At 37.5% G+C, this 13,070-nt stretch overlaps 1 protein-coding gene across 5 annotated transcripts in view; it reads left to right on the top strand.

Annotated features, from left to right (window-relative positions):
- The window catches only part of FTO (FTO alpha-ketoglutarate dependent dioxygenase), a 216,492-nt gene that overhangs the window by 59,577 nt on the left and 143,845 nt on the right, over positions 1–13,070 (top strand). For all 5 annotated transcript variants that reach the window (XM_079315941.1, XM_079315937.1, XM_079315940.1 and 2 more), the window contains one exon: positions 3,682–3,801. In XM_079315941.1, coding sequence (XP_079172067.1) covers positions 3,682–3,801 — 120 coding nt within the window. The remainder of the gene's footprint in view (positions 1–3,681; positions 3,802–13,070) is intronic.

Below are 13,070 nucleotides of genomic sequence, written 5' to 3'. Positions count from 1 at the left end.
CTCATTTGATGTTAGATTTCCCAGAGTTCATTTGTCAGGGCCCTGTCTTGGATGTCTTGACAGAGGTATTCCTGTTGAAAAAGTAAGATGTTAACCTGAGGAGGATTTTAGCATCTCTAGTGGGCAGCCAGGTGGAAGTTTAATATTTCTTTAAACCTAGCTTTGTTGTCATGGTCTCTCTCACTAAACAGCCTTCAAAGGAATATCTGAGTAATTGCAAGGTATGTGCTGTGTGTTAGATGTGTGAGTCACTTCACTCCCAGTGTGTACTTTGTAGCTGTAAGTAAAGATAACCTTAATTAAGGGTGTTCACATGCAGTTTGTCTGCATAGCTTATGGCCTTGCAGTCTGAACAAATACTTCAGTGGCAGGGGTGTAGGAGGGTGAACAGATGTAGTTACCTGGCAGCTGTGGAGTACAATAGTCTGACAGCTCACACACAGTCACAGATTGTTGTTTGGTCAGGAATAGTTTATCCCAAAAGAAATGATCTTGTACAATTCTCTGAATGGGAACCTCTTGCTCCTACTAGTACTTTCCTCCCACTTGGCTTTCCTAAACATATACAGCTGCTGAGTACATCCCAAACAGAGCTACAGGGCACCTGGGGAAAACCAGTGGCAACTAATTATTTTTAAAGGAACTAAATACTGCTGAACAGATCATGTGAATGCTTCTATATACAAAAATAAATCTGCAGAAAAGATCTTTACCAGCCTGTTCTTCACATTGAAAAGAAAAATTTTCATGCTCTAACTAATGCAAAATTTTCTAATAGTTCATGTTGGTGTTAGGCACTTTCAAGGCTTCTGTACTTGCCACCACCAAAGTAGAATTCAGATGTTCTCAGTGTAGTAAAACACTAGAGGGGAGGGAGTCTTCTTGGTGTCATGGGATAGTGTTGAAAATATGGCAGATTTCAAACTAAGTACTTAGGTTTGAAAGGTAGGGATTTGTTCACATCAGGGTATTTGCTCAGCTGTGATAATCAGATCCTGATTACCATGATTAAAAGGAGACTGAATTGGTTGCCCTGTTGCTTGTGAGGTACAATCATTTTGCCTACAGCAAATCTGTTTTTGTGGCAGCAGTAGATCAATTGAGCTTGGAGAATGCATGGGGAGGTAGAAAGCCTGGTCTAGCTGAGTTGAAGGGATGTGGTGTCAGACACTGAGGTCACTGATGAGAAAGGGAGAGTGTAGGCAGCCAAAGGAACGTTAATATGTTTTAGCACATTACTGTGAACTGACAGCATGGTTGGTGGCTGACTGGTATGGCAGAGAGAAAATATAGATCACATATATGTGTGGCATTTAATAACCTGTACTTTTAAATAATTGACTGAGGAGCATTGCTTCACAAAATGTCAAATGCTACTGTTGGCCTTTTACTACCCACTATTGACAATAACCTAAAATTGGCCTTTAATCATTGCTTAAAGGACAACTTGAAAATATGTTGAGATTAGAGGTATGAGGCCTGAATCTCAGCTTACTTGAACAGATGTAAGTCATAAGTGAAAATCAATTAGAAGATGAAAATTATTCCTCAGACACTCAGCCTATATATTTTTATATGTAAATATGTTTAAGCTGTATCCTCTTCAATCATATAAAATACTTTCTAATGATAAAATTCTAAAGTCAGTTCTCATGTATGGGAGTCCCCAAATTAAAACTGAAAAAATCCTTAGCAAGAGCTGTTAAGCTGAGAGTTTCATCACAGAAGATGAATGTTCTCTAACTTCTCTTCCAATAGGGCTAGAAATGAGCTTTTTGTGTCTCTCCAGTATTTAGTGTTGAGGTTTTTTTACTCACAGGGTACATCTTCTGTGCATGGAAAGAGACAAGCCAAGAGAAGTGAGTTCCTGCTACAGAAAAAAGTTACTACAGAAAAGAAATCATGTCACCCTTGCCTCATCAAGATAATTTTCTTTCTCAGAATCATCAGTTATCTATTCAGGGTTATAGTTCAGAGCAACTACTTGCCAAGCAGCTTGGTGGCCACCTTGGAGGGTGAAACACTTTTTATTCCCAACCCAAGTTTATTAATTCAGGTTAGAACTAAACAGAGCTGCTGTGAGATGAATGCAGAGCAGAGTTTGATAGCAGTCCACATCATTAAACAGCCTCTTGTTGCAATTAGGTACACTGACCTCTGATGGGACCAGCTAATCCTGCAGAAAATGAATTAGCTTGTTGCTATACTTTTTCTTAGACCTAAAAAGTGACTCTTGTGTCAAATTATATACATTTTGTGCAGGATCAAGATACATTTAAATTTTGGCCAATATGCCAGACTACAATTAGAGTGAAATTGCATAGATTTTTGCAAGAAATCAATATGAATAGGTAAAACTCAGATTGGCTGAGATAGATTTATAATGAGTCATATTTTAACATTGATTTTAATTTTCTTTTTTAAAATCTGATTAATGGCCTCATGATTCATTTCATGGAACCTGTTTGCCAGACATCACATGATAGAGGCCAAAATATGCAAAAAGAAGTGGAGAGGAAAAAAAAAAAAAAGTTCTTAAAATTCTCACTGAATGTACTCAGCTTTCCCAAAACTGCATATACTGATTTTTTTTTTTTTTAAATCAAAACATAACTGAGTCCTTCATACCTCATTAATGTTATAGAGGAAGCACAGTTTCCTTCAGCTTTTTTTTTTTTTTTTTTTTTTTTTTTTTTTTTTTTTTTTTTTTTTTTTTTTTTTTGGGAAGATGTCATCAAACTTCTGTGCTAAAAAGTCACTGGCTAGCAATCAGGGTTTTTTTTTAAAGTATTTTAGATCTGTGTCTGCCAGCTAATCATATTTTATATTTTACAAACAAATTTGCTTTAATATTCTTTTTATACACTGAAAATTTAAGTATTTTTTATTGCAATCTTTAATGTATTGACCAAACCTTTAGTTAGTGTTAACTGGACCAATTTCATATTTCTATAGCTGTTCAGTTTTCTCTTGAAGGAAAGGGAGTTTTAGGTGACAGCTTTGGGCAGTTTTCTTTATTCTTTCACCTTGGTAGGTTGTCTTTGTTTGCATCTTCAGAGTTGAGCAGGGATAAACAAATCTTCTTTGTGGTACAAATAATGATTAAAGCAGCTTTGAACTCAGTGTGAAACATAACTACCACAACAAAGATAAATATGTGATTCTGAAGACCAGCACTATGGATTACTCTTAAAGAAAAGCAGCATCTCTGGTAACTGGGCTGTCTGCTGGAGGATGAGAGGCTGAGATTCCTTGTGTGCCACCCTTTCATTCCATAGAAACTGGGCTGCATTCTAGCAATGTTATTGCTGCAAGTTTTTTTCAGTCTTCTATGACTGAAACAATTTGAAGCCCACAGTGTTAATCACAAGTCAGAGCTGGTGCATGTATGACTGGAATTTTTAATGTTTGTTGTACATGTGAACCATGTAAAAAACAGGAGGGGAAAAAAGAGAGTTGAGTTTTGCACTTCTCTGGGTTTGAAGAGAGTAGCTCAGGTCACAAATGGATGTGGAATAGAAATAAACAGCTGGGTGTAAGGGTGTGTTTACAAATGACCTACTTTGTAATCTTTCCTTCTCTATGGGACTGCTCCAGTATAGCTGGATTCTTGCATTACCCCATTGCTGCCCTAGAGAAGGAATGTGGATGTTTATGGTGCCATCTGTTTTTATCTTGCAGGTTGAATTTGAGTGGCTTAGGCAGTTTTGGTTCCAAGGCAAGAGATATTTGAAGTGCACTGATTGGTGGCTTAAGCCTATGGCTAAATTGGAAGAATTTTGGAGAAAACTGGAGATTATGGTAAGTACTAGTTTTAAAGTCTAAAGCCTCTAGGGCCTAATTCTGAGAGCACTCACAATTATGTTTTTAATTGTACTGTAGTAATGGGTTTTAGACTTTATTCAGAACATATGAGAAGCAGAATCAATGTCAGCCTTTCACTGTCTCCTCTTACTTTTATCCCCCAGTAGCCAGAAAAAATGCAAAGTCAGATCCAAAACCCCAGGATTTTAGTTAGTTCTTGACTTTGCTTGTTTTTAAAGTTTGAAAGGCTCATAAAAGCCTCATATGATCCTTTTAGAGCCTCACAAGATGACAGCCACATATATAACACCACACAAATGCTGTGCTTTGTCAACTTTTTTGTACATCACCCAGACATCCAACTCTGCTAATGACAACAGTGGTGCATGTCTCTGAGGAAAACTGAGACCAGAATTGGTGATCTGGAAGTATGTTCACCTGTACACTTAGGCCATAGCCAGAACCTGCAAAAGGGGATTATTTCAAGAATAAATGTAATAATGATTTCTGTGCAGTTCAAAGTACATTGTGCATTCCTTGGAAAGGGATTCAGTGCCAAACACTGTTATCCTGCTGCTGTCCATGTAGAGCCTCAGGTGCAAGCCTGTGCTGTCAAAGTTTCAGAGCAGTTGCCAGTGTGCCTGTTTCTGGATTTGCACTCAGAAGAGGCTGTGCTGGCAAACCCTGTGCTCTACTCTCCATCAGAAGCTGCTTCTTGGTCATTTCTGCTGCATAAATAAGCCTCAGCTTGCCTGTGGTGGCTTGGAAGGGTTTGTACTGTAGCTGAGGGTGCTGAGCAGGGTTTGTGTCAGGGTATTTGAGGCTCTGGAGATGTGGTGCCACAGGAACGAGCTCTTGAGTGTCAGAAGAAATGCTGTCACTCCAACTCAGTGGGAACTTCCCTGCAGGGCCTGGGTTCAGACTCGGAACACATGCCTGGAAAAGTGGACAGTTCAATTGTGGGATTTAGTTGCCACAAGAAATAAGTGAACATCGAATTTTCCTACAAAAGGAGAGAAAATATAACTTGCTTACGTGTTTGGGGATTTTCCCCCTCATTTTTGTGTTCTTATATGCTCACATTCTTGAATGACCCTTATAATTGAAAAAAAATCTTTCGGTTTGTTTTTCTTTCAAATGACAACTTACTCTCTTGTAACGCAGGCTTAGATGAGGTAGAGACAAGAATGTTTGATATTTTATATCCATTGTGTGTTGAAAACATGGAAAAACAGCAAACCGTGGAACTCTCGAGGGTTAGGTTTTCTGCAATTGGTGTGACATTGCCATGTGTCTCTAATTAGAAACACGGTGGCGTCAGTGTATCTCCTTTCAACAGTCCTCGGGATGATATTTATCAGCAAACCCAAACTCGGGCCAAGACAGAAGCTGCTTCTAATTTATATTTTAAGAATTGCTTTAATGTTTTATGACTTATAACATATTAATCACAATTAATTTCGGCTATTGGAGGAGACAGAGGAGAATGTTAATTGGGAGTGTCTGTTGGCGGAGCGTGTGAGCTCGGGCGGGGCGCGGGGCGCGCTGTGGCCGCTGGCCGGGAGGGGGCGCTGTTGAGCCGCGCTGTTCCCGTGGGCAGCGGAATTATCCCAGTCAGCCCTAATCCCAGATTCCACAACGCAGGAAATCAATTGCGGGTTAACAAATTCAACAGCAATTTAACACTAAAAGTGCGGCGTTTTGGTGCATGCTTAGCTTCCACAGTTAACTTAAAGCAAAAGGGTATTTTTGAGGGTACCAAGTCGTCTGAAGTCTAATTTTCCTCCAAATTTATAACTTTAGCTGGATAAATATTAAAAAAAAAATAAAGAGAGGGAGGAACATAGAATACTAAAAGTAAAAAATGTCTCAGAATTGTTGGTATTGTTTTGGAAGATTTTTGCTGCTTAAAAGGAATTATTTCTTAAAAGAAAATATTTAAGCAATGTATTTTTCCTTTGTGTGTGAGCTGAACAACTGTTGACGTAGTGTTTTTATATATGTGTCTAGAGTGATGCAAAAGTCAGTCTCGGGGACCTTCTGTGTGTTTTTTTATTTTTTAGGTTTTCCCCTTATTTAATAAAGCAACCATAAGGAAGAAAATAAAGTTTCAAATATTATCTCTGATTCTGTTAATTGTAATTACTCTTCTGTCACAGCAGAGTATAGTATTGCTGGAAGTTTTGCCCAGTGTCTTCAAACCCATGGGCTTTATTTAATATTTTTGTACATTATAGCAAGCACACAATTTTATCATAATGTTTATTCCTGGCATTTCTTTCCCTGAGGATAGTTTTACTTAGAGCTCACTCTTGTGATGTAAATGTTAAACCTTTCATTTGAATGACATTCTGATAAAACATCACATTTCCCACAATATTACCTCATGAATTTATGAGCCATTAAATCCAAAGCAGTTTAACCAATCTTCCTTTTTTTCTCCCCCTCCCTTGAAAATATGAAGGCTATTCATGTGTTGGAGGGTTTTTTTTAAAAGTCATCCAAGATTAACACGTTATCACCTGCAACATCAGGATAAATGCTTGCAGAATTCAAAGGGAGAGTTACCATTTGAAAAAAGACCGTACAGGCTTTGCTTTCTGGGTAAAGAGAAGTCTGAAAAGCTGAAATCTCATGTGATGTGAGCAAGTCTTGCTGTAGCTGTTCTGAGATTCAGTGGAGAGACAATTTGTCTCTCAGGGTCTGATATCATGCAAACCTTGCAATCTGACATTTATTTTAGCTATGAAAATCTGTAACCACCACAACAAATCTGTAAGAACTGCAGAAGTCCGACAGTCTTTTTTTGGTTATTTTGTTTTAGGTTGATTCACATGAAAAGAGTAAAATGTAAATCAATGAAATTATTTTTGCTTGTGGAATGAAAAGTAAACATATAAGGCTACACTTGCATGTTGGATTTTTGAAGGCTTTTTAAAACATATCTAGTGTTCCTTAATAAAAATTAAAAAAAAGAAGGCCCTTACAGTGCTATATGGTGTGAATTGTATTTCCTGCTTTGACAGTCCATTTAGCAATGTAGCAATGTATTTATATGGCAGTTGGCCCTAATAACCTTTATTGACTTTAGTGGGAAAGAGCCAAGACTGGCATTATTAAAATGTATCAATTTCATTGCAGTATAAAATCACAACATATATAATTATGTTAGGTAGGCTAGGCTCCATTTAATCCCACCTATTTATGCAGGAATTTGGCAAGACGAAAGAAAGCGTGGAACAGAAATGCAGAGAAAAGTGTGAGTGACTTGGAGTTACATTTAACAGCACAACTGTTTGCCTGCAGTGAAGGGACTACTTAAAGGAATGAAACATAGATCTTGGGGAAGTAATTTCTTAATGGGATAACTGAAACACAAGCAGTTGTTGCACCATTTGTTTCATTTTTTGGCGTCTTAAAGCAGAGCTGATGATAATGAAATGCAGCACACCTTTTAATTTGTAGTGGTGCAAAAGCCCAAGTGTGAACACTCGGAGAAAGCAGAATGATCAAAGTGGCATTTCATGCAGACTGCTATCTTTCTGCACAACTTTCATGTTCATTTGTAAAACTTTTAAAAACTACCTTTAGTTTTGTTATTACTGTTGTTTTCAATACCCATTTTTTTAATCTGTTTGCACAACTGAATGGAAATCAGAGAGCAAGGCTGTTTTATTGTAAAATTATTTTCTTTCCTTTTTTGAGGTCTGTTTCATTATTTGCTCCTATTGCTATATATGAAGTATGTCATAGTTTCAGCTATAAGCCACTATTGTCAGGGGCTTACAGCCTGACAGTTAGAATTGAGTCTACGCTGAAACTTGAGCTACAAAATCTCAGCCCAGAGCCATTTTTTTCCCCAAATTAAAGCAAGGGTTTAAATATGTATTTAAATCAAGAGCATTTCAGTGCCCGGATAACCATGAAAAGCTCTAAGAAAAAATATGCTTTTACAAGGAATTCTCCTAGCTTTTGTAGACTTTGGCACTTTAAACAACTAACCAATTATTTTTAAAAAAATAGATAATGGGATCACAAACAGGCTGGTTGGTGTTTAGCTTCATTCAGAAATTGCATAGTAACTTAACTGACACTTGAATTGGTTTGACCTTGTCAGCCAAAATTCCAGGAACTCGGAGGTATTATTTTAATTTCTCTTCTGGTTTTCCCGTTGTGCTCAGATACTGCAGTGTCACACTTTACTGGAGGGCCATGTGGCCGTGGGTGATCGGATTTGCCTAATGAGCTGTGAAATGTAGGTACAACGGCAGCTCCAAGACCCAAATTTTACCCATATTTATTGTCTTTGGGGGCTCTCCTTATCTGTTAGGGCCAGAGACTTTAAATAAATGTATTTTTGGCTGATTATATTTCATGTATACTGGAAGTCAGATGTTTCTGGAAATGTATCTTTTATCTTAAACAACAACAAAACCTGATCTTGGAGACTTACTTTTATTTATTTTTTTTATCCTTTTTTTTTTCCCCCCCAATATTTTTTTGACCCCAATATTTTTAGCTGTCAGAAATGGGAGAAAGGATTTAGCATTGTCTGTACTAGAATCACAATGAAACTCTAAAAAGAAAGAAAGAAAATAAAAAAAGTAAAGTTGTATTGCACATCTTTGAGGAAAAAAATTATTTACAATTCTGAGGGAATTCAGACTTAAGCTTCCAAAACAACATGTGTGCTGAAAGCACAAAAGACTGTGTTTATGATTCTCTTTGAAGTGTTTCTGCAACAGGATAAGGAAAATTTTAGAAACTGTCTGATAGTGTTCAGGGTAAATACTTAAACCCCTTTAGAGAATTTCACACACAGATACTGTGCAGCAGAAAAAAGGATACTTATGTTTCCTAAAGCTGCTACAGCCTACAGCTTTGTACTTAAAGACAGAGGTGTTGAATAGAATTCTTCTGAGGATACATCCAGTGACAATATCTACAGGAACATCAGAGCAAACCAGTGGATAGCACTTTCTGTTTTTAACCCTTGCGTGAGCTGGTTGAGATCTGAGCTGCGTTGATATGAGCCACAATAACATTTCTGCTCTAAACTGGGATTGTTCAAAGGGCACTCTGACAGCATTCTGGGAGACTCACACTGACAGCATGAAGGCTGGAATGTGCACTGGCATAAGCCAGGAGAGGTTTGGGACCATGTCCTGTGGGACAGTGAGTGCATTTCTGCTGGCCCAAGTGGGGAGCAGGGGGGTTGTGAGCTGTGCTCCTGCCTCTGCCTTCCCCTCCTGCTGGGTTTGCACCTGACTTACAGGTTTGGCATTTGTAGGTGTTCTTGTGCACACAACTGCATCTTGGTGAGATGCAGTTTTAGATAACTAGCATTCTGTTATCTTGTGCTTTATTCTTACTGTAACAGGGCTTCTTTCTGTGATCCTCACTATTTTTATGTTCTTGGATGTATACAATTGTGTGTTCTAAACACCTGCACTTGCATGTCAAAAGTGATGAGATCTCTGCTAGTGTTTAAGGCATAAATGCATATACCACAGTCAGCAGAAATCAAATTTGTTCATCTGAAACCTTGGATAGGTATAGACTAGAATAACAAAAGATCTTTGTATGAATAGTGTGTTTATTGAGGCTTATTATTTGCTGTGGAAATAATGATGATGTAGTATTGAGCTCTTGTTTTACCAGTCTCACTATTCTTTACAAAGTCTTTCACAAGGGCATGGAGTGACAGAATGAGGGGAATGGTTTTAAACTGATGGAGGGCAGGTTTTATTTTGATGTTAGGAAGAAATTGTTTACTGTGAGGCTATCAAGGCCCTGGCACAGGCTGCCCAGAGAAGCTGTGGCTGCCCCATCCCTGGAAGTGTTCAGAGCCAAATTGGACAGGGCTTGGAGCAACCTGGGATGGTGGAAGGTGTCCCTGCCCATGGCAGGGGATGTTGGAAATAAATTGTCTTTAAGGTACCTTCCAATTCAGAAGATTCTATGATATGCTTTAATGTTCTCAGAAATCTATTTCCTAGTAGAAAAACTTAATAAAAGACTGTATTTGAAGACTGGGAATAGTGTTTCTTAGAAAGAAATTAATCTGTATTTTTAGAATTTATGTTATATGCTATATAGAAATTGATTAATTATTAACAATATTTTAAATTATTTCTAGTTCTTATTTATTTGATCCCAGAAGTGATCATATACAAAACTTATGGATTTGTATTTGTGTATATATGTTTATGGACATGCTACACAGAAAAAAAAAGGATTTGGTTTGGTATTAAAACTGTGAATTACAGTGGTTTGGCAGGAATAATTTGTACCATGATTGTTATAAACTAGGGTAAGTTGTGATTTTGAATGAAAGTGAAAGCAAATGGCAGGATGATTAAAATGTCACCATCTGCATTGCTGTATTTTTTTAATACAACTAAGTGTTGCTAAATGTGGTTTTATTGCTATTGTATTTTAGTGGTTGCCATTGTATTTTAGTGGCTCTGTAACCACTATAAAATAGAACACAGCTGCTTTAGTGTCCAAATGGCTTTGGTAAGCAAAGGAGGTGACATCTTCTGGAAAGCTGCTGTTGCTGTATTGCTACCTTTTCTCTACCATCTGATCATCAGTCCTTCTAATTCCTAACAAGATCATGGGTGAATAGTGTTTTTGTAATGTGTTCTCTAACAGTTACTTCATCTTTGCTCAAAACTGGAGCTTTCATTTTATACATAAAGAAATATGACTTGGCTTCAGGAGTTGCTATGGAGAGCATTATGCCCTGATGAATTAGGTGCTAATTCTTTTACTGATCCTCTGTTTAACTTGTGCAAGTAACTTAGGTGTGGTTTTCAAAATCAGTCTGGCAATCAAAACATTGAGGTCTTACTTTGGTTTTACATTGCAGATGATTTCTGATCTTAAATTCCTCCTCAATTTAAAGAGGCTCTGATTTTTCCTGTATCTGACAATTACTTTTTGGCTATGTGCTAGGGAGAGAACATCCTGCATTTGAAAGAAGCTGACAAATTTTTGCCTCCCCATATCATGATTGGAAAGTGTGGATGGGGCCACATAGGAGCTTTTAATTTTTTTTATTTTTTGGTCAGATGGGCAAATTCTGTCTGTCTAAGAAAGTGCTTAGTGTCTTTTGGCTGACCCTGATTGTCTCCTCACAGTTCCCAGGTCTCATTCTCAGGAGCTTTTGCATGAATCTTTTTTGCACTTTCTGTTTGTCACTACACATGTTTCTGCTTAATGATCCTGAAGCTGTAGATATAATAATGTTTACTATTCTGCAGTAGGAAGATAATTATTGGCTTTTCTCAAATGTTACAAGTGAACATCAGATTTTGGCAGTTTTCCTTGGACTGCTAGTCAATCTGACCTCTATATAATTTTCACAGCAGAGGCACTAATATAAAGTTTAAATGTAGCAAATCTTTTAAATTATTCCAGTAAAACAATGTGATTATCACGATCAGAGTAGTTTTTGTAGGACCCATTTTGAATTTCTGTAATGGAGTAGAATGCTATGGGGATGGTGGGAACAGGTAGGATTGTTGCTGGGGGACAGGAGTGGCAGCAGTAGAGCTGTGCTCGAGATGAATCCAGCTCTGTGCTTAGCACACAGTGATCCACAAAGTGCACTGTTAATAGCTGGGAATAGTGCATCAGTTCATGTTGTCTAGCTGCCTAGGGATCAATATCATTTTGTAATAAACTGAAGTGATTATTTTTATGTGTCTGTGTATATATGTATGCATATATACGCTGCTAATAATTCCATTTTAGTTCAATCTTCAAGCTGTGTCCTACATGCTAATGGATTAGAGCTTCACCAGCTAGCTAGAAGGTCAATTGTTTTGTGATGTTGTGGTGGGACTCAGCTTGGATAACTGAATTGTAAGACTTTTTCACATGGCAGAGTAAGTTAACTCATTGTGATCCTTTAGGTCTCCTTCTGTCCAATGTCATGCTTCCATTTCATGAAATAGAAGCTTTTGGGCTGAAATAATTTGCAGAAGTAGGACCACAGAATTCACTCTCTTGCTCAAAAATAATGATTGGTTGTGTTGCTGATGGACAATATAAATTATTTTAAGATTAGTCTGTACAAATCAGTTTATGCTGATGCTGTGTAGTACCATACAGAGGTTGTATTTTCCAGGCTTCCATGAGGTGATAGAAAATCTGAAAATCAGCAGATTCTCATTTACACTTACTTACATTTCTTCATGTCTTCTCTTATGAGCAGGAGAAAAGAGCATGATAGTGTTGCATATCCAATGGTAATACATCTATCCCTAGGAAACAGGGCTGAGGCAAGATGAAATTAGTTCTGCATTGCATTTATGCAGGTGCTGAAAGCAAAGACCAATACAAGTCCTGGCCAGGTCCTGGTCCAAAATGTTATGATGCTTTTGAAAGGATTAAAGATAAACAGAATTAAGATTATTACTTTCAAAAGTCTTCTCCTGTAGGTGTTATCTTCATTAATGCAACCTTACAGGGACAGGCATTGTCCCTCAGAGGAAGGGAGAGGTTGCCATGCAGGTACACTTGTACAGTCAAGGCTCTCCAAAACATTTTTCCATTACTCATCCATTTGTTGGTTGTCATGTAGGACATACTTGGTGCACATATTTATAAATATTTATACAATCAAGGATCAATTCTACTGGTGGTTTTTATGCTAAAGGAATTTTGAATTTGCAACAACTAGTAATCTAATGGGGAGAAATAAAAAATGGGTAAAATGACAGATAAAGCACTCTTGAAAATCTTTAACATTTGTGTAGATGTTGAACAAACCAAAAAACCTGGTTTTTTTCTCACTCGTTTCTTTAAGTAATCCTAATGTTAATAAACTTGATAACAGGACTGTTTTTTCATTGCTTTTCATCTTTTACATTTTCTTCTTAAATGTAAAATACTGTAATTGAATCACAGCATTAGCTGTTTTTTCTCAACCAAACAGCAGATTTAGGCTCTTTGCTGCTAGTTTCAAAAGTAGTATGTATGGAGGGAGAGTGCAAAGACAAAAATTGAGCACATAGATGTATAATCCCAAAGGAATAAACTGACTTCTACTAGACAAGCTGAAAGCTGATTAAAATATTTTTCATCCTTTGGGTATGCAACAGCTTTTGATGATGGAGAGTGTATTAATATTCAGCTTAGCTGCTTGTCGACACTGCAGACAGGTCCCAGGAAAGATTCTGATACTGACCAGGTTTTCTCACTCTGCCAGAAATCTTTATGAGACACAGAGCAGCAGCCTTGTACCAGGAAAAGCC

The sequence above is a fragment of the Erithacus rubecula genome, assembly GCF_903797595.1.
Source record: "Erithacus rubecula genome assembly, chromosome: 12".
Classification (NCBI taxonomy): domain Eukaryota; kingdom Metazoa; phylum Chordata; class Aves; order Passeriformes; family Muscicapidae; genus Erithacus; species Erithacus rubecula.
Note: the sequence above shows the minus strand (reverse complement) of the source record. Positions and strands in the feature narration are given on the sequence as shown.